The sequence below is a fragment of the Ursus americanus genome, chromosome 25 (genome assembly GCF_024610735.1).
Source record: "Ursus americanus isolate L20-20 chromosome 25, mUrsAme1.1.p, whole genome shotgun sequence".
Lineage (NCBI taxonomy): Eukaryota > Metazoa > Chordata > Mammalia > Carnivora > Ursidae > Ursus > Ursus americanus.
Genome location: NC_142151.1, coordinates 10,907,162 through 10,929,391, shown reverse-complemented (window position 1 = coordinate 10,929,391; position 22,230 = coordinate 10,907,162). Strand labels below are relative to the sequence as shown.

General features: G+C 34.6%; 2 protein-coding genes across 2 annotated transcripts; one reads left to right on the top strand and one right to left on the bottom strand.

The window, feature by feature from the left end:
- The first annotated feature begins 282 nt into the window (after positions 1–282).
- On the top strand, positions 283–3,727 carry LOC123781608 (C-type lectin domain family 2 member A). Its single transcript, XM_045781222.2, is given in 3 exon segments — positions 283–423; positions 2,098–2,201; positions 3,625–3,727. Coding segments are annotated over 3 exon segments (348 nt in total).
- Positions 3,728–8,000: 4,273 nt separating this feature from the next.
- On the bottom strand, positions 8,001–19,753 carry KLRF2 (killer cell lectin like receptor F2). Its single transcript, XM_087855404.1, is given in 7 exon segments — positions 8,001–8,118; positions 10,676–10,772; positions 10,775–10,790; positions 11,041–11,189; positions 14,555–14,603; positions 18,112–18,221; positions 19,666–19,753. Coding segments are annotated over 7 exon segments (627 nt in total).
- Positions 19,754–22,230: the final 2,477 nt, after the last annotated feature.

Here is a 22,230-nt window from a genome sequence, read left to right as displayed (position 1 = left end):
ATATAGACTATTAGAGTCAGGAGCTCCATTCTTCAAAGTAGAAGCCAAATAAATTGGATAAACTATGGACTGCTTGACCATTAAGTGGTTTTCCTTACAGACAACAGAATTGAATTTATCCATCATCCCATGAATCAAGTTAATTTTACAGACTGCAAACCATAGGAGTAAAAGTAAAACTGATTCATCAGAATGAGTAGAGATACTCTTTAACTTATTTTTTTATTTGACAATTTCTTACTTTTTTCAATATTTGCAGTAATTTCAAAATGTCCCCAAACTATGGAATGTTCAGGCGAATGGATTGGAGTAAGAAAGAAGTGTTTCTATTTTTCCAGGGATACCAAAAATTAGACAGCCAGTAAAAGATTTTGCAGTTCACAGGGATCAGAACTTGCTCATATTGATACACAAGAGGATATGGTAAGAAAAGGGGAAAGTTCTTAATCATTTCAGAGCTTAAATTTGCACAAAGAATAAAAATGAAAAAAGTGAATATGATACTATGTCAGACAGTGTTCTAAGGACTATAACTATAAAAATTCGTGTAATCTTCAACCAGTGCCTATGAAGTGCATATGAAAATATCCTATTTTAAAGATGAACACAGTGAGGCACAGAGATATTATGTAACATAGCCATTGTCACACAGCCAGGACTTGTTGAACTGGGATTTGAACCTAGTCAAATTAGCCGGTGATGCTATGTCCTTAATAACAATGTATGCTGTTTATATAGCTAAATGTCTTTATTTGATGTTTTTAGATTATTAAATAGATTGTTTTTAACACCTCTACATTTTTATTCTGCCAAGAATAGCCTGGAAAAATTAAAACCAAAAACCAGATATGGCTCTTAGAATTTAGGTTGAGGATCTGAAGGAAATAGCAGTTTGAAGAGCATGAGACCATGAACAGAAGTGAAAGAGGGCAAAGGAAAGGGACTTGGGCTACAGGAATACTGGGTAAGGAAAGAGGTTTGTTCTTAGTAAGAAAGCTGACTAATAGGTTTGTGGTCCAAACCTGTATGTAGCAAGGAGTGAAGAGAAGAGAAATGAAATCCATCACTCAATATATTTTCTTGCAATTAATCATAACCATCCAGAAGTTAGTTTGATTTTTGATTATATGAGAAAACATACAGCAGCAATAACATTCTTATTCTGGTATCTACTCAAAGGACAGTTGACCCTTGAACAACACAGGTTTGAACTGTTAGGTCCACTTACATGCAGATTGTTTTCAGTAATCATAGTACAGCACTGTAAGTGTATTTTCTCTTCCATATGATTTTCTGAATAACATTTTGTTTTCTCTAGTTTACTTTATTGTAAGAAAGCAGTATATAATATATATAACATACAAAATATGTGTTAATTGTTTATATTAGCATTAAGGCATTCTGTCAACAGTAAGCTATTAGTAGTCAAATTTGGGAGGAATCAAGATTTATGCTTGGGGTTTCAACTGCATGGCAGCATTGTTCAAGGATCAAATGTAGCTTATGACCAAGTTTTCCCATTTTAACAGTACTTATACTTTCTATTAAACCCTTTCCCCCGGAATCCTTCCTCTGTGATTTTTAAGAGAGGACCTGTGCACAAAACAAACTAGAAGCATTAGGTCTCTGTCATCCTTACAGAACATTCTGTCTCAGTTCCTATAGAATGCTCAGCTCCTGATTTTGTCATCCAAACACATGTAACATCATATCAGTTTATAGTCTTTGTCATTCATTCTGTGACTAAAACATACTGATGGTCTAGTTTGAAGGAAATTAATTCAGATGTTTTCCTCACCAGTTTCTCATTTGAGAGATAGAAATTATCCCTAAAGATACTTCAAGAGAGTGCAGCTCAGTGAATTGCAGTGACTTGATGAAAGTCACTCTATTGCTTACAGATATTTAAGACGTGAAAGAGCAAAGTGAAAATCTTTCTGATAAACAACCTAAATACCCCTACTTGTTGCTAAAGAAGCATTAGGGCATGCAGATTAGAATGGAAATCATAAAAGATGGGAAGATTGGGTGAGAAACATGTTCAGCAATGTGCTCTGAAATATGAAGTAATGGATATTGCCCTGATTTTTGTGAAAGGAGTTTTTGAGGAGACATGCAGGAACTTTTATGCACTGGATTGGATTGAACAGGAAATAAGGAGAGTCTTGGAAATGGACAAATGCCACCACATTCGGTCCTTGGTGACTTTCAGATTTAGTAGGAAAGGTTTTATTCTGGTGTATAAACATTTTAAATGATTTAGAGTTGTATTATTATAAAGAAATCTTTCTATTTTCTATGGGCAATTACCTTTCTTAGTTTTCACCCTGTGACATGTGCCTTTTCACATTGAAACATACCTTAGAGCAACCTGTCTTCCTTCTACTTTAAGTGACACACAGTGAAATTTTTCTTTTTGTGTTTTATTTTTGTTTCTTATTTCATTTTATTTTTATTGCCAAAGGCTTGCTAATAAACACTTCTTTTGCTAATTCAAATTCAATTTTTTTTGCAATTTCCAAGCCAAAACATATGTATTACTTGAACTTTCTTTTTTAAAAGATTTTATTTATTTATTTATCTGACAGAGAGTACAAGCAGGGGCAGGGGGCGGCAGAGGGAGAGAGAGAAGCAGGCTCCCCACGGAGCAGACAGCCCAATGTGGGGCTTGATCCCAGGACCCTGGGATCATGACCATGAGCCAAAGGCAGATGCTTAAGCAACTAAGCCACCCAAGCATCCCTACTTGCACCTTTTTTTAAACTAGTTATATTTATACAAGATCTCTTTGTTTAAAGAATAAGTGACCACATATTTATCTTTAACTTTCCATAAATCCATCATAAACAATATTATTTATTTATGTAACTGTTACGAGTGAATGTTGTTTTCTCACTTACGTACTATTATACCTGGAAACAAGTGCTGTGTGACTTTTCTTTTTTATCTATGTACTCCTGCCTTAATATTTCGTTAAGTGCTAGATAAACAGAGGGAACCAATTAAACAAATATTAAAATATGTGAAAAATATGTGAGATAAGACAAATTACACTAACTGCAAAAGAAGAAAAAAATCAACAGAGTAAATTAATAAAAACAATATTGCAATTAGTCTCTTTGTTTTCTATCTCAGTATGTTTCAAACGCATCAAATAAATATAAATCTTATTCCTTAATTTCAAAAAGGAACATTGGCTAAAAATATGCCAGAAAACTGCTTTAAAGAAACTCTAGAGATTTTTCAATTTAGCAAACATAGTCTCTCCTGATAAATGGATGGAAATAGATATAGATAGATAAATGTCGATAGATATTGACTTACATGTATATTCATGGTTTATCCGTGTCCATTTATACCTATAGCTGCCTTTCTATTTATTGTTCTAAATAATTTACAGATTATACTAATAATTACAATAATTATACTAATAATTATAATAATTATATAGCTACATTCAGTCTTCTATTCCTTTGATGTACCAGATATTTTTGTGTAGCATATGGTGATGAGTGAGTATGGAGCTCAATGTTTTGTGTAAAGTTTCAGATCACATGAATCTTAATTTTATTTTTGATTACAGCTTTAAGTGGTTCCCAAACTAATTCTAATGGCTCTTTTCAGGTTTGAAATTAGTGGGAATGGATCCTTTGCTTTTCTGAATGCTGACGGAGTCCATAGTTCTAGGGGATTTATTGTTATCAACTGGATTTGCAGCAAACTTTAATTTTAATAGAGCAAAAAGCTGGAAAATAATCATCACATGTCAGAGATAGAGAGAAGGCTTAGGTGGGCAACAGTTACTTCTCACTTGTTATGCCACTGAATACCAAATTTTGCAAATTTTAAAAAAGGAGCTAAAAATTGTTGAATGAATGAACCTCATCAATTCAAGACACACAACTGCCCATTATAAGCACAAGTCAGGAAACTTCTACTAAAGAGAACCAAATGAAGTAATGACAATTAGATGACCTGTGACTGCAAAGATGACTTTAAGCAAATTTAAAGAGATCTATATCGGTAGGCCCGCCAACATTTACTTAGCTTAAAAGTTAGAGAAATATATGTGTTCTGTATGCATAAATATTACAAAATACTAACAATAATAACTTTGGCTTAAAGAAATGTTACAAGAGAATCACCTATGAAAAGACATTCACTTCAATAACATCCTAAAAACAAGGAAAAACCCACCAATAAGGATCCTAACTCTATCGATAAAAATCGCTGATAAATGATCAGAATTATACATTGAATTATAAAGATTACTCAAAACAATCTACAGATTCAGTGCAATCTTCATCAAAATACCAGTGACATTTTTCACAGGATTAGAACCAAGAATCTTAAAATTTGTGTGGAATCACAAAAGACTCCAAATAGCGAAAGCAATCTTGAGGAAGAACAAAGCTGGAGGCATCACACTCCCTGATTTCAAACTATTCTACCAAGCTGTAGTAATCAAAACAATATGGTACTGGCACAAAAACAGACACATAAGTCAATGGAATAGAATAGAGAGCACAGAAATAAAACCCACACTTATATGGTCAATTAATCTATTACAAAGGAGGTACGAATATACAATGGGGAAAAGACAGTCATTTCAATAAATAGTGTTGGAAAAATTGGACAGCTACATGCCAAAGAATGAAACTGGACCACTATCTTACACCATATACAGAAGTAAATTCAAACTGGATTAAAGACTTAACTATAAGACCTGAAATCATAAAACTCTTAGAAGAAAACAGTCGGTAAGCTCTTTGACATCAGAATTTTTTTTTAACCAGTCTCCTCAGGCAAGGGCAACAAAAGCTAAAATAAACAAATGAGATTATTCAAACTAAAGAGCTTTGCACAGTGAAGAAAACCATCAGCAAAATGAAAAGATAACTTGGAATTTATAAAAAACTAATAAAAAATGAGCATTAAAAATGGGCAGAAAGCTTGAATAGACGTTTTTCGAAACGCAGGTGGCCAAGTGGCACATGACAAAATGCTCAACATCACCAATCATTAGAGAACTGCAACTTGAAACCACAAAGAGATCATCTCCTATCTGTCAGATTGACTATTATCAAAAAGATAAGAAATAAAATGAGAGTGATGTTGGTGAAGATACAGAGAAAAAAGAATCCTTGTACACTGTTGGTGGGAAGGTAACTTGGTGCAGCCACTATGGAATGCAGTATGGATGTTCCCCCCAATATAAAAATAGAACTACCATAAAACTCAACAATTCTATTTTGGTGTACTTTCCCAAAGAAAAGAAAAACACAATTCAAAGAGATATTCATACCCCTATATTAATTGCAGTATTTACGATAGCCAAGATATGGAAGGAATCTAAGTGTCCATCAATAAATGAATCAATAAAAATGTGGTATATATATACAATGGAGTATTACTCAGCCATATAAGAGAATGAAATCTTGCCATTTGCAACAACATGGATGGACCAGGAGGGTATTATGCTAAGTGGAATAAGTCAGACAGAGAAAGACAAATGCCGCATGATTTCAATTATATATGGAACAAAAAAAATAGAAAGAAAACAAATAAACAAAAAAAACCAGAAACAGACTTATAGATACAGGAAACAAACTATTGGCTGTCAAATGGGGGAGGTATTAAGGGGAAGTGAGGTAGATGAAAGAGATTAAGAGGTACAAACTTCCAATGATAAAATAAATACGTCAAGGGGATGTAATGTACAGTATAGGGAATACAGTAACTAATATTGTAATAACTTTGCATGGTGACAGATGGTAACTAGACTCACGGGGATAGTTTTGTAATGTATAAAAATGTGAAATAACTATGATATACACCTGAAACTAATGGGATACTGTATCAATTATACTTCAATTTAAAATATTACAAAGCTTAGACAGTGGAATAATAGAATAATTATATCAGAAGTAACCAAACAATAGATAATTGAAAAAAAATTAATTTCCCAAGAAAGGACAAGAAAATAGGATGTGCTTATGACATATCCCTGGGTGCAGTCGTAAAATTCTAATTCTCCAGGGCACTCAAAAAAATATATCAAAACCACCTACATTACATTAGAGTTTAAATTCTTGCCTAGGTAACTATGAATTATTATGAGTAACTAGGTAACTATAAATTACTCATAATCTATGAGTGCAGGAAAGAAGTGAGTGTAGGCGAAAGAGAAAACAGTAGGGTGGAGAAGCTGGGAGGAAAAGAGAGTATCTATATTACAAACACATAGGAACATGTCCTTCTTGCATATCTTTAATGGAGGCTTATTTTCCTAATTAGATACAGTTGAAACTTTCTGATAAATGAAAAGGAAATTCTTGCAAGTTGACTAGTCAATGTTTACCCTGGCACTATATGGGAACGAAAATGACTTAGCAAATGTCAGCATGTAATCAAGTATGGGCAATTATACCCATGCATGATGTTATCAAAAAAAAAACATGAAAATAATGCATTTTAGGATGCCATTGTGTATTACAGTTGGATGTATTAAGTTCTGGCTAAGTCCAAGTTTTATTTGATTCATAATACAGGTTTTATTTTTAGTGTTGTTTCATGGTTATAAACTAATTTTGTAAATTGTTTAGTAATTTAGAGTAATGCACTCTCTTTTTTTCTTTGATTCACAGTTATTAGGGTATAAATTCCTGATGGCTTATAATTTATTATGGTCAATTTGGAGGAGTTAAGTAATGACCTTACTTATATAGTGGACACAAACCGTTACATTTATTTTGAAATACAAATGTGTTTTAAATGCATTAGAGGAAAATAAGAAACTTCACATTGTATAGAACTTCAGTTAGAAAACTAAGGGAGTGGGGGGCGCCTGAGTGGCACAGCGGTTAAGCGTCTGCCTTTGGCTCGGTGTGATCCCGGCGTTCTGGGATCGAGCCCCACATCAGGCTCCTCTGCTATGAGCCTGCTTCTTCCTCTCCCACTCCCCCTGCTTGTGTTCCCTCTCTCGCTGGCTGTCTCTATCTCTGTCGAATAAATAAATTAAAAAAAAATCTTTTAAAAAAAAAAGAAAACTAAGGGAGTGGGATCATTCTTAATATAATAATTTTAAATATAAATGATATATAAATTTGATTAAAGGGAAATAAATTTGGGATCACATCAAATTACTCAAATAGACATCTCATACTTACAACATCTGAGTACTTAATACTAGTTGAAAGTTTGATTTCTTTTTGATAAAACTTGAAGACAATTACCTTGGGGTAAAAGCCCACCATGAAGAAAAAAATGTTATATCTATGTGCCTCGGCTATTACTTCACCAGATGCTCAGGAGTTAGAACCCAAGAAATAAGACACACAGAGAGAATAAGGTAAGGTAATTTAGAAGATTAAATTTAATTATTTTTTAGACATTGAAATAATAGAAAAGTGTGTTTTTTTGTTTAAAAATAAGTTATATTTCCTCATTTTGAAGTATTATTTCTATATGGAATATTTGAAAATGTTATATTTGTATTGTTAAAAAAGAGACAACAGGCCCAAAATAGTAAGCCCATGTCACCAAACCAAAACTTAATACCTAATCTAATTGCAGTTTTAATCTCCCCAGAAATATAATTTTAACTGGTTGAGAATTTTCTGGTCAACACTAATGACATAATCCACCTGATTGACCCCTTTTGTGCGCCAAAGAAAGGTGACCTTGCCCAAAATAATCTTTTGTCGTTGTTGTTTTGTCTTGTTTTGTTGTATATGACTTCCTTGTTTCAGCCCTATCGTTCCTTTTCTGGAGCTCGCTGGCGCTCCTTTTTACTTGCTAGGTGGGAATGCTGCCCAGTTCCATGAGTCATTGAATAAAGCCAATTAGATCTTCAAATTTATTTGTTTGAATTTTGTTTTTTAATAATATAGAAAAGAAATAAATTTACATTCCACTTTTAAAAAGAGGATAGGCACTGTTAACAGCCACAAGAATTTATTCCAAGTCTTTATTTAAATGCACAGATTTGCTTTTGTTGTTCAGACAACGTCTCTTTGGCAAATGCCACTAAATCTGGAGTTACAGTCTTCAGAATATACCTGATTTCCTGTTATGACTGCACAGCTCTTGTGATCCGTTGGTCCCATCACGAGAAAACTAGGAGATCAAATGTAGACGTTAGAGCATTTATTTTAAATTAATGATTATGGTTCTTAAAGTTTCCTCCAGCCAAACGTATATAGGTAATTCTTCAGTAGCCAAAATGTTGCAGAGGTTTTAGAATAGACTCTTCTTTTATTGCCAGTAATTGTATTTGGGCACTCTTGTTTTGCTTGCCCTCCACACCCTCCCCCTGGGATGTCTTTCTTATTTGAGCAACATTGCCACAGAAGCTCCGGCCTGATGACTAGAAGCATCACTGTCTCTTCCTTCTCTCTCCACCCTCGAATTGCATGTATCAACAAGTTCTGGTATTCTGCCTCTGGATTGGTCCTTATGTCCATTCACTCCCAGCCCAGGCTGCTACTGCCTCTCCCTTATCTTTGGTTACAGCCTTCTGACTGAACTTCAATTTCAATTTCATTTTCCATCTATTCATTCTCCACACAGCAAAATAATTTTCTATAAAAGGTAATTAAATATTAAAATGTAAGTTTTTCTCTCTGTTTAAAATTTTTTAGAGACGAAGAGTGGGAGGGGCAGAGGGGGAGGGAGAGAGACAATCTTAAGCAGACTCCATGCCCAGTGCAGAGCCTGATGAGGGGCAGGGGACACACTCACCCTCACAACCCTGAGATTATGACCTGAGCCAAAACCAAGAGTCAGACACTCAACCGACTGAACCATCCAGGAGCCCCTAAAATATGAGTTTTTAGTAAAGACTGCATGGTAATAGAGATACCAGTAGGAGTTGAAAAGCCTAACTCAGGGGGACAATTTTTATTTATGTTAAAGTAAAAAGCTATTTAGATGTTTAAATTCTTCATTAACTTCAACAGTATGATGAGGAAAATATGTGAAGAGAATATTTTTGGAGAGAGCTATCACCTTAACTATTCTTTCCAGTTGCTGACTACTATTTAACAATAAAAACCAAACACTATTATAACCATTAGCATATCATTTCTCCTTAAATAATCAAATGAAAGTTTTTTGAAAGAGAGATGCTGCCCTAACAATATGTTGGTTTCCAAAGGGGGAGGGAGAGAAAGGCCTAGGTGTTCCTTACTAATTTGTGTCTAAGATTGCTGTCCAAGCAGGGACAAAGAATGAATACCACTTCACACTATAGTTTCATGTGCATGAGAGATGATAACATATGGAGAATGGAAGCATCTTGAAGTAGATAAATATCGAGACTGAAATGGACTATGACTCCAAGGCCTTTGCTTTAAACCTGCCACAGGCCAGGTGCTCTAGTGATGTGTAAAGAAAACAAGGGTACAGAGGAGAACGTGTAAATGTATGTGACACTTAAGAATTTTAAAACACCCTCGGGGGCGCCTGGGTGGCGCAGTCGTTAAGCGTCTGCCTTCGGCTCAGGGCGTGATCCCGGCGTTCTGGGATCGAGCCCCACATCAGGCTCCTCCACTATGAGCCTGCTTCTTCCTCTCCCACTCCCCTGCTGTGTTCCTTCTCTCGCTGGCTGTCTCTGTCAAATAAATAAATAAAATCTTAAAAAAAAAAAAAAGAATTTTAAAACACCCTTATATGAATTACCTTATGTTGTTCACAGAAGAACATTGTGAGGGAAGCTTCATTATTCTTTTCATACAGATAAAGAAATTGATATCAAAAGTTTAGAAGAATATTCTTCTTTTTAAAGATTTATTTATTTATTTATTTATTTATTTGAGAGAGAGTGAGAGAGGTGGGTGGGGCAGAGGGAGAAGGTGAGGGAAAGAATCTCAAGCAGACTCCCCAGTGAGCACTGAGCCCAACACTAGGCTCCATCTCACAACTGCAATATCATGACCTGAGGTGAAATCAAGAGTCAGATGCTTAACTGGCTGAACCACCCAGGTGCCCCAAGTTTAGGAGAATATTCTAAGGGCAAAATTTCAAACTCGCTTTCTGATTTCAGCTCTAGAGGTGTTTTTATACATTGCAGATGCTTTTATTTATAGGGGAATTTTATCTTTGCATTTTCTATGTAGAATATAGTTGCCGATGGGACGCCTGGGTGGCACAGTCATTAAGCGTCTGCCTTCGGCTCAGGGCGTGATCCCGGCATTATGGGATCGAGCCCCACATCAGGCTTCTCCGCTGGGAGCCTGCTTCTTCCTCTCCCACTCCCCCTGCTTGTGTTCCCTCTCTCGCTGGCTGTCTCTCTCTGTCAAATAAATAAATAAAATCTTGAAAAAAAAAAGAATATAGTTGCGGAAAATTATTTTAAGTGAGATTTAAGTGGGCTTAAAAATTATAAAGTCATTATCATTTCTTGACCATTAAAATTTCCAGATGTCATAGTGAGCACTTTCTAGACCTACTTCTCGTCTTTAGTGCATGTTAAAAGAAGAAGGAGAGGAAACAAAGAAGAAAGAGAAAATTCTGAAAAAGAAAGATAGGAAAGGAAAAGGAGGGGGCAAAGGAAGAAAAGAAAGGAGGAAGAATGATAAAAAAAACTGGAAATCATGGAAGCTTATTAAAAATACCTTTCTATCAATAAAACCACATTATTGCTGCCATTCTTCCACCTCAAATAATTACTTACTCATTTTGTTCCACAAAAAGGTGTTTATTTATCCACATCCATTGTTTTCCTGGGGATGTAATATACAGTCCAATCCAACCAGGATTTCCAGGTTTAAAGTCTTCTGTATGAACTCCTATCAAGGAAATGGTGTAGTCATTTACTAATTTATTCAAAAAATTCCATGCCCTCTATAGAATAAGGCACTATGCCAGGCATCGACGGAATGGTAAATAATCATTTCTTTCATAAAGAATATGTTTTTTTTAAAAATAAACAACAGTAATTATATTATGGCTAACGAATGTTCTAAACCACCCATACTTCTTAGAATTGCACCTAGCAATTCTTCCTTGGGTACTTAGATCCTGTATTTGATTCCTCACCAGCTCGTTCAAAGTTTGGATCACTGGTAAATGTGCCTGTAGATTTGCACAATCGTGTTGACTCTCATTCCAAGTTTTAGAAGAAATTGAAAACCTGTAGCATTTCCCTTGGTTCAGCAGCCAGTCTTCTGGGCACAAAAAAATATTTCCTAAAGGAAAATGTAAGAAAAAAGATTAGACTTTACAGTCAATAAAGTATGAATAGACCATATGTTATTAAAAGGCTACTCCAATAGCAGAACAAGAATGAGATTAATTTATTAATCTGTATATTTCTGGAATGGAGGCAGGATTTTGAGTGAGGGTTGGGGAGAAAAAAAGCATATGAATTCCGAGCCTCATAATTAGAAGAAAAAAATATTTAATATTTTTGATTATTTATAACTAACACAAGTAAGAGCCTATTGCTTAAACCTCTCTATCTGGCCTAATTCCTTTTCTTGGGGTTGTCCTTACAACCTGAACTTTGTTTCCGTGAGATTACTTACCATTAGCATTACTTACATGATTTCATAGGATACTTTGATCCTCCTGTGTTTTCATTCATACTCTCTCCTTACACTTGAATAGCCTTCCCTTCCTTCTTCATCTAAATTAGACTTATATTTTACTGTTCAGCTGTACTTCCATCTCAAAAACAACGTCTTTAACCAGTCATAATTTCTGCTGCCTCTAGACTCATAACATTTAGGTGCCATTTAGCAAAGAGTGTATTGTCCATGTCCCAGTCATTTGCAAGCATCTCCTTGTCTTTTACCCGACTGGGAGGTTGTCAATGTGACTGTCATATTCATCTTTGAATTTCCTATCACATAGCACTTTGATATGTTATTTAATTATTAAATGATTGAATTAAATATCCATAAGTTAAGGCATGTTATATTTTTTAGTGCTAATCTTTTAGTCTGTTATATATGAGCCTAAATTTTTGTAAAAATCTATTTTAGGAAATTGAATTTATATGTCCAGCTAAGATGGGAAATAAAAGTAATATCAGTACATATGACTTGAAGAGGACTATCAAGGAATAATTTCCATACAAACTCCATATATATTCTTAACTCATTAATACATTCTGTGCCAGGAAAGCATTGCCAATCTTGAATAATTATAATTTTGCAAAATATTGGTAGACTCAGAATAAGTCTATTCTCAGTTCTAACAGTGCATAGTAGCATGTTAAAAAGTATAAGATGACCTCAAATATACCTCCCAATTTATGATTGAAAGGAGCTTTCTATTTATTATTATTTTTGAGAAGGAGTCATTTGGACTAAGTAACTACATTATGTGGCTATTATGAAGTATAGTTGCAGAGTTGCAAAACACCCTAAAAATGCCCTAAATGATTAGTATAATATATTGAAATATCCAAAAGAATGATGCAAAAGGTGGATACTAATTGTCCAAAAGAGTTATTATTGTGAACTCAGGTTCAAGTGCCATCTTTTAAAATAAGAAGAAATATCCTGGGGGATGAGAATGGAATGAAATATTTATTGAGCAACGCTTTATACCAATTCCTGTCTCAGACGCTTTACATCATAACAACAACAAACACATAGAGCCACTACAGTGGGTGAGTTTCTAGGCACCTAACATACTTAGTTTCTAAAACTACTTTATAAGATAGAGGAACATGTTAAATGACACCATGGACATCTGAGCAGAAAAATCCAGAATGTGAGAAATTACACACAACCATGATCCATTCTTTTTTTCTGACGAATAAATGGCAAAGAAGAAATAAAAGGAGGTAAAGAGGACCTACAGGTTAAGATACTCAAGAGACATTTTAACCAAATGCCAATTGTGGTCTTTGTTATGATTCTGATTCTAACAAATCTTTTGGAAGAAAAAAAGACATTTTAATGCTGACTGGATAGTAGACGATCTTAAGAAGTTATTGATGACTTTATTTTAGGAGCTGTGGTGGACAGAATAAAACATTCTTAGAGAAATTTTAAAATCTCCCAAGATTCCTGCCCCATAGTGTACCTGGTGTGTGAAATTCCCTTTCTTTTGGTGTGAGTCAGACCTGTGAATATGACAGACTAGCCCTCCCGTGATTAAGTTATATGGTGTGGCAAGATGAAAAGATTTTGAAGACTAGGGAAGGGTCTGCAGGCCATCAATTTTGAATGAATGAAGAGATTATCCCAGGTAGGCCTGATTTAATCAGATATAAGATTTTAAGAACAGGCCTGGGGCTTTTCTAAAGAGAAAGATAATTCCTATTTTCTTTTAAGAATTGGGCCTTCAGATCTTGAGAGGATGTACAGAGAGGATGGCAAGGAAATGCAGGGGTCCTATATGAAACTAGAGTCGCCCTGGATGACAGCCAGCAAGAAACCAGTGACTTCAGTCCTACAGCTATAAGTAACTGAATTGTACCAACCACCACATGAGCCTGCAAGAGGAACCTCAGCTCAAGAAAGGTGTGTGATCTTGTCAACACCTAAATTATAGCCAATGATACCCTGAATAGAAGACCGAGTTAAGCTGTGCCCATACTCCCAACAATAATAATTATCTTAAACTGCTAAGCATGTGGTGATTTGTTACACATCCAGAGAAAACTAGCACAGATGTATAATGGTATTGTGTTTGTGTTAAGCAAAACGAGCCCTTAACTGTTTTTTAATTACATACGGATATATTAAAATACTAAATGACATGATATCTTTTTTTCCTTATAATAATATTTTTTATTATATTATGTTAGTTACCATACAGTACATCCCTGGTTTTTGATGTAAAGTTCCATGATTCATTAGTTGCGTATAACACCCAGTGCACCATGCAATACGTGCCCTCCTTACTACCCATCACCAGCCTATCCCATTCCCCCACCCCCCCTCCCCTCTGAAGCCCTCAGTTTGTTTCTCAGAATCCATATCTGATCATTGCTTTAATGTAATCTGGTTTGGAGGAGTGATGATGGGAGAGACATAAATAATATCGATTATATACTGACAAATGTTGAGGCTGTTTGAAATGTACATGGACATTTATTATACAAGTCTCTACTTTTATTTTATTATCTAATGTGCATGACGGGCTGGCAAGCTGAAGACCCAGGGAAGAGGTGATATTGCAGCTCCTGTCCAAAAGCAGTCTGGAAGCCCAATTCCCTCTTCCTTTGGGGAACCTTAGTATTTTTTTTCTCTAAAGGCTTTCAGTTAATTGGGCAAGGCCCACCCACAGTATGGAAGGTAATCTGCTTAACTCAGAATCTACTGATATAAATGTTAATCTCCTCTAAAAAGTAATTTTACAGCAACATCTAGGCCAGTATTTGCTCCAATATCTGAGCGCTGTGTGTGGCCTAGCCAAGTTGACACTAAAATTAACACCACCATTGATTTAATCTACAGTAAATATTCTATCATGTGGGTATTATATCCCCACTTGAAAATTTAGAAAATTCCCGTTTAATCTGCCTAAATTCATGTGACCAGTTGGGGAATCTCTTCATTCAAACATAGAGCAGCATGTTAAGACAAGACATTACTTGCTAGATGGCTGATATTTACTTTCTGGGAGAAATCTGTTTTTTTTATCTGTAGTCAGTGCAAAAAAAAAATAATAATGAGAAACATTTGAAAATGAGTAGCAATCTAGGTATGTTAGAATAAAAACTTGCACAAAACAAAGACAGTCAAATAAAAATTCAAAGTCTCTCTCTTATACTCTGCTTCTACTCTTCTCTTTCCCCAAAATTAGCCACTTTTTACCATATCCACTTTTACTCTTTTAGGTGCTGATCACAATTCTAAATATTGTGTACTTTCTTAAACTTCATGCGCATTACTTTTTTTGTATATTGTTTTCTTTTTCCCAATGAACTTTTAAATTACTGTTATTTCTTCTTGGTCCAGACCCACCCCCCCCCCAAAAAAAAAATCTCTTTTTTACCATATCAAGCTCCTTTAGCATCTTATAGCATTATTTATAGGTTGTTTCCATATAGACTGAATTCATTGCTGCCCAGGGACCTAGAACAGCTGATAACCTGAAATGTCTTTTCATTACATTCTTTTTTTTTTTTTTTAAGATTTTATTTATTTATTTGACAGAGATAGAGACAGCCAGCGAGAGAGGGAACACAAGCAGGGGGAGTGGGAGAGGAAGAAGCAGGCTCATAGCGGAGGAGCCTGATGTGGGGCTCGATCCCGGAACGCCGGGATCATGCCCTGAGCCGAAGGCAGGCGCTTAACCGCTGTGCCACCCAGGCGCCCCTTTTCATTACATTCTTGTGCTAGCTTCACTCTATCTAAAATCAGCACACACACAGACCTGCCCTCTCTATTTGTTCCAAAAGTATGCATGGAAAAATTATATTGCTTGATTACTCTTGTTTTAAACTTGTTTAAAAATAAATAAAAAATAAAAAATAAATACACAAACTTGTTTAGATTTGCTCATAAAGTTGAAGGCATTACTAACGTGGTGTCCTTTTATGTACATTGAAAAATCTGAGGTCAATTTGTTTCTCTTTGGGGAGAAAACTTAAGATCAAATCTTTACCCCTGGTGTCCTGAAATATGATGCAGATCTCTCTCTCTCATTATCTTATCTATCTATCATCTATCTATCTATTTATCTATCATCTACCTATTCATATCTATCCATCCATCTATCATCTATCTATATCTATTTGCCTATCCTACTCTGAATTTGGTAGGTTCTTAAAAGCTGGAAACTCATGGTTTGGCATTTGTTTTTTTTTCTCCTCAAAATTACGTTTTATTCACATCTACTTTTCTCCCTGTTCTCTTCCTCTAGGAATTTGTTAGGGAGACATTATCTTTTCTGGATGGACAATATTTTTTTTTGTCTCAGATTTCTTATATTTATATTTATTGATTTTTTTTTACTGATATTTTTCTCTACACTCTGGGATATTTTGTTAGCTACTATGAATTTTTAGATAGAAAGCACACTGGAAATAGCCAAGCTATGCTGTAATCCACTACACTACTCCCCCTCCCACTCCAGAATCAAAGTAAGGGGGACATGTCTATCGCACCAACCACCACTCTCTAAGTGAGGAGCCCAAGCTTGTTCTAGTTATGTATCTCCTTGTTTTCCAAGGATTTGTTTTTGGTTTTGTTTTTTGATTTTGGCATGATATAGTGGCAAATGCTACTGTGTGAGTGGAATAAGAGGTTGTCAAGACAACAATCTAAAAGAGCATTCCTTAGAAAGTCTTCCAGCTAATTACATTTTTTTTAGACTTCTGTTTATAATCTATACTCTCCTCTCTGACAAGGGTCCTGCCTGGGTTTTGCCATGAGGAACAGGTTCATCTCCACTGGGCTGTTGCTGTGCTTTCTCTACACTGCGATTCTCTCCATTGATTAATCCAACAGCATTATTCCCTCTGCTTCTCATTTCTTTTCTAATATTCTACCCTTTCCATGCTCTGTGCTCATATTAATTTATTCAATTTTGATATCTTTTACTGGTCTAACCCAGAATCTTGGGAGAGAGCAGATGTAAATATTTATGGTCAATACTTTGTTTTGAACTAGAAGCCGTGGAAAATATTTTTAAACTGGTCAAAGTGTAAGTGCAAACTTAATAGAAACACAAATATTGAAACTGTTACTAATTTGTTAAAATAATATCACTAGGAAAAAATATTGTCCCTACTAATATTTTATCAATGTGTCAAATTTTACTGATTTCTTCTCAATAAGGTCCTTCTCTAAAGCAATGATTAGACACCAATTACATATTTTATCACTTACGTATTACAGAAAAGAGAACTGAGTCAAACAAGAGGTCAATGGTAGCCTGTACATACTATATTTAGTGCCTAACAAGAAACCATTTGTCCTGAATTTTAAGGACTTAAAAAAAAAAAGCAGTAATAATTATTACAGTATGTACAACTTCCTAGAATTGTTGGTTAACAGACAATAATGCTTACTTAGGTGGACTCATGAAAACAAATATTAGTCACCTAATATTGACTGCTAAATAGGTGGAGAATTTCATAGTATTGGAATTTGATTTCAAGTAAAATTTGAACATATTTGAAGGACATGATTAGTTGACAACTTCCCAGCCAAAATGCTGTGCAAAGTACAGAACAATTACATTAAGTAGAGCATTTATTTTGTCTTAGAAATATTTGGTATTTTCCCCTGTTGTATTGGGGAAAACACAAAAACAAACTTAACTGCCCAATACAAAAATAGACCCTCTACTTCCTTGTCTCCCTCAGAGAATTTGCCTTGGGGCTCACTTATATTTAGACATCTCATCAAAGACCACCCGAGTTTATGTTTCCATGTCAGTATTACATATAAAACAGAACCCACGTTAGCCCTACATTTTTAAGAATGACCATTTCAAGAGAAGTACAGAATTATAGAAATCCATGAATTGGTCTAGTTGTTTTGAAAAGAACAACTATAGATTATACACATTAAATATCCCTTCAGGGAAAAAAAATGGCACAGAAGTATATTTAAAATAGTTTTCAAACAGGTCCTTTGTCTTTTTTAACCATCGCATTTGTACATTTAAATCATTATCTCTGAAAATAGTACCAATGAACACATACTCTTTTCGTAAAAATATATCACTAATGTTTTATAAAATAAGTCAACTAACTTTTCAGTGGAGGCTCTTCATAAGAAAAGATGCTGAATAAATGTCAATTTTATATTTGATTGTTTCTTAATTTTTCTTAAATTTAAAATAATTTTGAATATGACATATATGGCTGATCAGTTTAATTTACCAATTTGGGGCTACAATGTGGAGTTGATCTTGATATTAAGAAGAATTAAAAATCAGGGCACCTGGGTGGCTCAGTTGGTTAGGCATCCAACTCTTGATTTTGGCTCAGGTTGTGATCTCAGAATCGTGAGATCAAGACCTCATCAGGCTCCCACTCAGCCGGCAGTCTGCTTGAGATTCTCTTTCTCTCTCTCCCTTTGTTCCTCCCCCTGACTTGAACACAAGCTCTCTCTCTCTGAAATAAATAAATCTTTGAAAAAAAGAAGAATTAAAAATCAATATTTATGTTCTAAAAGTGCAAAAGTAAATAAAAACTCCATGCTCACCCCAAAAGTTCAGGGAAATCAGTGTGATCATGAAAATAAGGATCCCAATACAGCTGCATACTAGCATAAGATGATAATCTCGTGGATACAGGGAGAAATCTGAAATATTGAGAGTTTTTTGGTGAATTTTAGAGCTCACTTGATTATTTATATCATATGTATTTATATTAATATATAAAATATAATAGAAACACATTTTATATTGCCTATATACAATACTATATATTATATAATATGAACATATTATGTATTGCATAAATTATAGGTAGAATGATTCTATGCAGAATAATTCTAGATATATACAATGTTATTGTAAATGGAATTGTTTTTCTCAATTTTAATTTTGGATTGTTCATTGCCAAGTGCATATTTGTTATATGTATTATTTATTTTAATGACCCACAGTTAGAAATAAAAGAAGGAAAAAACATTTATTGAAGTTCTATCATGTACCAATCACTATACTGGTAATATTCATGTTATTTCACTTTTATATATGATATATTGTATTTTCCTGGCTTGACTTTTTGGACAGGAATCACTGTCAATCTAAGCATCATAGATCTCTGATTAATGGTGCTTTTATAGAAGTTATGCCATAGTACTCTCTTGGATCAGAGCTGGCAGGAATGATCTCTTCACAGGGGAGGAAACAGGGAGCATCCAAACACAATGAACAGGGATATACATATATTATTTTTCTCTTTCAATTTTATATATTTGCTTCCACATCTGAGCACTTTTGAATAAGTTGGATATATACACTCTTTCTACAAACAAAATGAACACAGACATCCTTTTCCATGCAGATGCCATAGGAACACTATCTCAATCTAGCCATTCTAGCTAATTTGTCATCTTAGTGGCCAAAGAGAAAGTTGAATAATCTGATACTCAGAAAATTATTCCCCTGTTTTTATTAGCTTATAAATAAGCAAGCACTTAATATCATAACCTTGGTTATGGATTTCACAATTTATCTTCTAAGTCATAATAAAAAGTGCTGTTTCTCAAATCTGGGTAATATGTGTATGTTTTACTTTCATTTTTATGGACTTCATGCATCTGATTATACGTATAGCACACTTGTAGAATATATCCTGTATGTAGTAAAACTTTTGAAATTTACTAACCAATTGTCTGTATTACAGAATAAATCCAAAATAAGTTTTTTTTTTCTTGCCTATAGGTATTCTTTTTGCTTACTCAAAAGTAAAAAGACCTCCACTTAGCTGAAAATCCTCAAAATACGTTTCTGCAATTTTATGAGGGACACCAACTCTAGGCATACAGATCGGCAGTTTACTGGTTCCATATTTGCTAGAAAGGGAAATTTCAAACGCATTCCAAAATAAGATTGTAGCTATAAATTAAAAATCAATATTTTTAAAATATAAATCAAAATATACATACATATATAAAGCCAGGTGAACAGAGAATATAGTTAATTTTAACTCTTTAAAATATTCAAAGATGATAATCTTCTTAAGAGAGTAATGCAATTTTATCCTGGAGTCGGAATGAGGGGAGATAATATGCCTACCTTTAGACCTCTGCCTGGATTTGAAAAGATTCTTATAATCCAACACCATATAGCCGTCTTCATTTTCCATCTCCTAAAATGTTTTCATGTGATATTACCCAGAAAATAGTATAGAGAAAATGGAGAATAGTTTTAGTCTTAGATATTTCTCCTGGGCACAATGTACCAGAAGCTGAAAGGAAGTCCAAAAATACCCCAAATTTACTCAGATATGGGTGGTTAAAACCACACAGGATGTGTTGGTAAAACACAGGTGGATAGCCATGTTAATTTCTGGTTAAAGTTCTGTATCCTCAAGGTAAAGGTGGCTCTATTATTCCATTTTTCAACAGTTCTTTATTGTGCACTTACCATGTACCAGACAGTTGTCTGCAGTGTATTAAGAACATAATAGTGAAAAAGATAAAAATACTTTCTGCTCTCATGTCCTTTATATTCTAGTAAAAGAAAAAAAATGAAATAAACCAAATAAATACCAAACAAATGAGAGAACAATGTCTAGCTAGTTAAGAATAAAAATTTTAAATTAAAAAAATTAAAGTACCCATTTTGCTCTTTGGGGACATATCTGGCTAATAGAGTCTAGAGAAAAATGCCTGTATGAGGCAAAACAGGAAAATAATAGATCAGTAAGTCTCAAATTGGTGGGAACAAGAGTCATTATGAATAAAGTAACTTTTCAAGAATGTTTTTTCAGAAAATTCCCGGCAGAGAGATTTTTTTTTCCTTCTGTAAGTGTGATAGTTAATTTTATGTGTCAGCTTGCCTGGGCTACAGAGTGCCCAAATATTTGGTCAAACATTTCAATTGTTTTTGTGAAGATGGTTTTGGATAAAGTTCATATTTAAAGTAGTGGACTTTGAGGAAAGCAGATGGCTCTCCATGATGTAGGTGGAACTCATCTAATCAGTTGAAGGCCTGACTAGAACAAAAAGACTGGCCTCATAAGAGACTCTAAACTCTAGGAAACAAACTAGGGTTGCTGGAGAGGAGAGGGATGGGGAGATGGGGTAACTGGGTGATGGACATTAAGGAGGGCACGTGATGTAACTTGCACTGGGTGTTATATGCAACGGATGAATCACTGAACTCTACCTCTGAAACTAATAATACATTATGTGTTAAATAACTGAATTTAAATAAAATTAAAAAGAGAGAGAGAGACTAGCTTCCTCTGAGCAAGAATTTCCCAGCAGTCCATTGTGTTTTCCTGCTTCATTTGCAATATGGGCTTTTCTTGGTTCTACAGACTTTTAAAAAACTGATGGGGTGCCTGGGTGGCTCAGTCAGTGAAGCATCTGCCTTCAACTCACTTTGTGATCCCAGGGTCCTGCTCAGTAGGGAGTCTGCTTCTCTCTCTCCCCCTGCCCCTCCACCCCGTTCGTGTTTTCTCTCTTTTGCTCACTCTCTTAAATAAATAAAATCTTAAAAAAATAAAAATAAACTCAAAGTGAAATATCAGCTTTCCAGGGGATCAAAATTGCCAGTCCATTCTGCAGATTTTTTATTTGCTAGCCTCTATAATCTCATAAACCAATTCCTTATAATAAATCTATCATCTATCATCTAGCTAGCTAGCTATCATCTATCATCTCTATCATCTATCTATATCTATCACCTATTATCTATCATCTATCTATCATCTATCATCTATCTATCATCTATCAGCTGTCATCATCATCTTATTCTGTTTCTCGGAGAACTCTGACTTACACAGTAGATTTGGAGTATCGTCCAGTAATCTTCACTTTAAGAATCACCACCAAATGACGTATATACACGTACTTGGACCCTACAGCACTTTAAAAAACAGTGCTTAGTAAGGAGTTTTAAATATACTTGATGTATGTTCAATTAATGTGTTTTAACAATGAATCCCACATATTGGGAGTATTATTTTTTTTAAGTTTAAATTAAAACCTTTCATATAGTAGTGGCCAAAATAATGTCTATATTTTGAAATCCTCTGATCTTGTCTAAGATCATCTAATCTGCTGATTTGCCCCCCTGTTTTTCTCTGTACAAGTTTGACATGTAGTCACCCTTGTTTCAGGGGCCTCATAATAAAGCAAATGTCATTCTCCTCCAGTCTCAGCCCACACTAACCTGCTGAGGTCATTTAAAGAAAAACCTGCTCATTCAAATCATCTACGATTTCCCAGATCCTAATTGCAATACATATATTTCTGCCTTTAACTTATAGGAAACTCAGAAATATTAACCTTTTGAAAAAAAGTTTCCCTTCTTTTTGAAACAGTCTTCACCTCAATTTTGTGATACCACATTCCTTTGATATTTCTTTATCCTCTCTGATGGCTTCTTTTTTCAAGCAGATTCATCTTCCTTTCACTATCTATTTAATGTTAGATTTCTTACAATCCTAAATAATTTCCTTTCTTCATTCCACTTTCTTCTCAAGAAACTTTTATTCATAATCACGGCCTAATTTAGTACCCATTTTTCAGCAATCCCTAAGGCTTGTCACCAAAACTTCCTTTGATCTCCACGCAATACACCCAACTGATTTCATAGTATCACAATGGCTCCAACCAAATATCTCTAAAA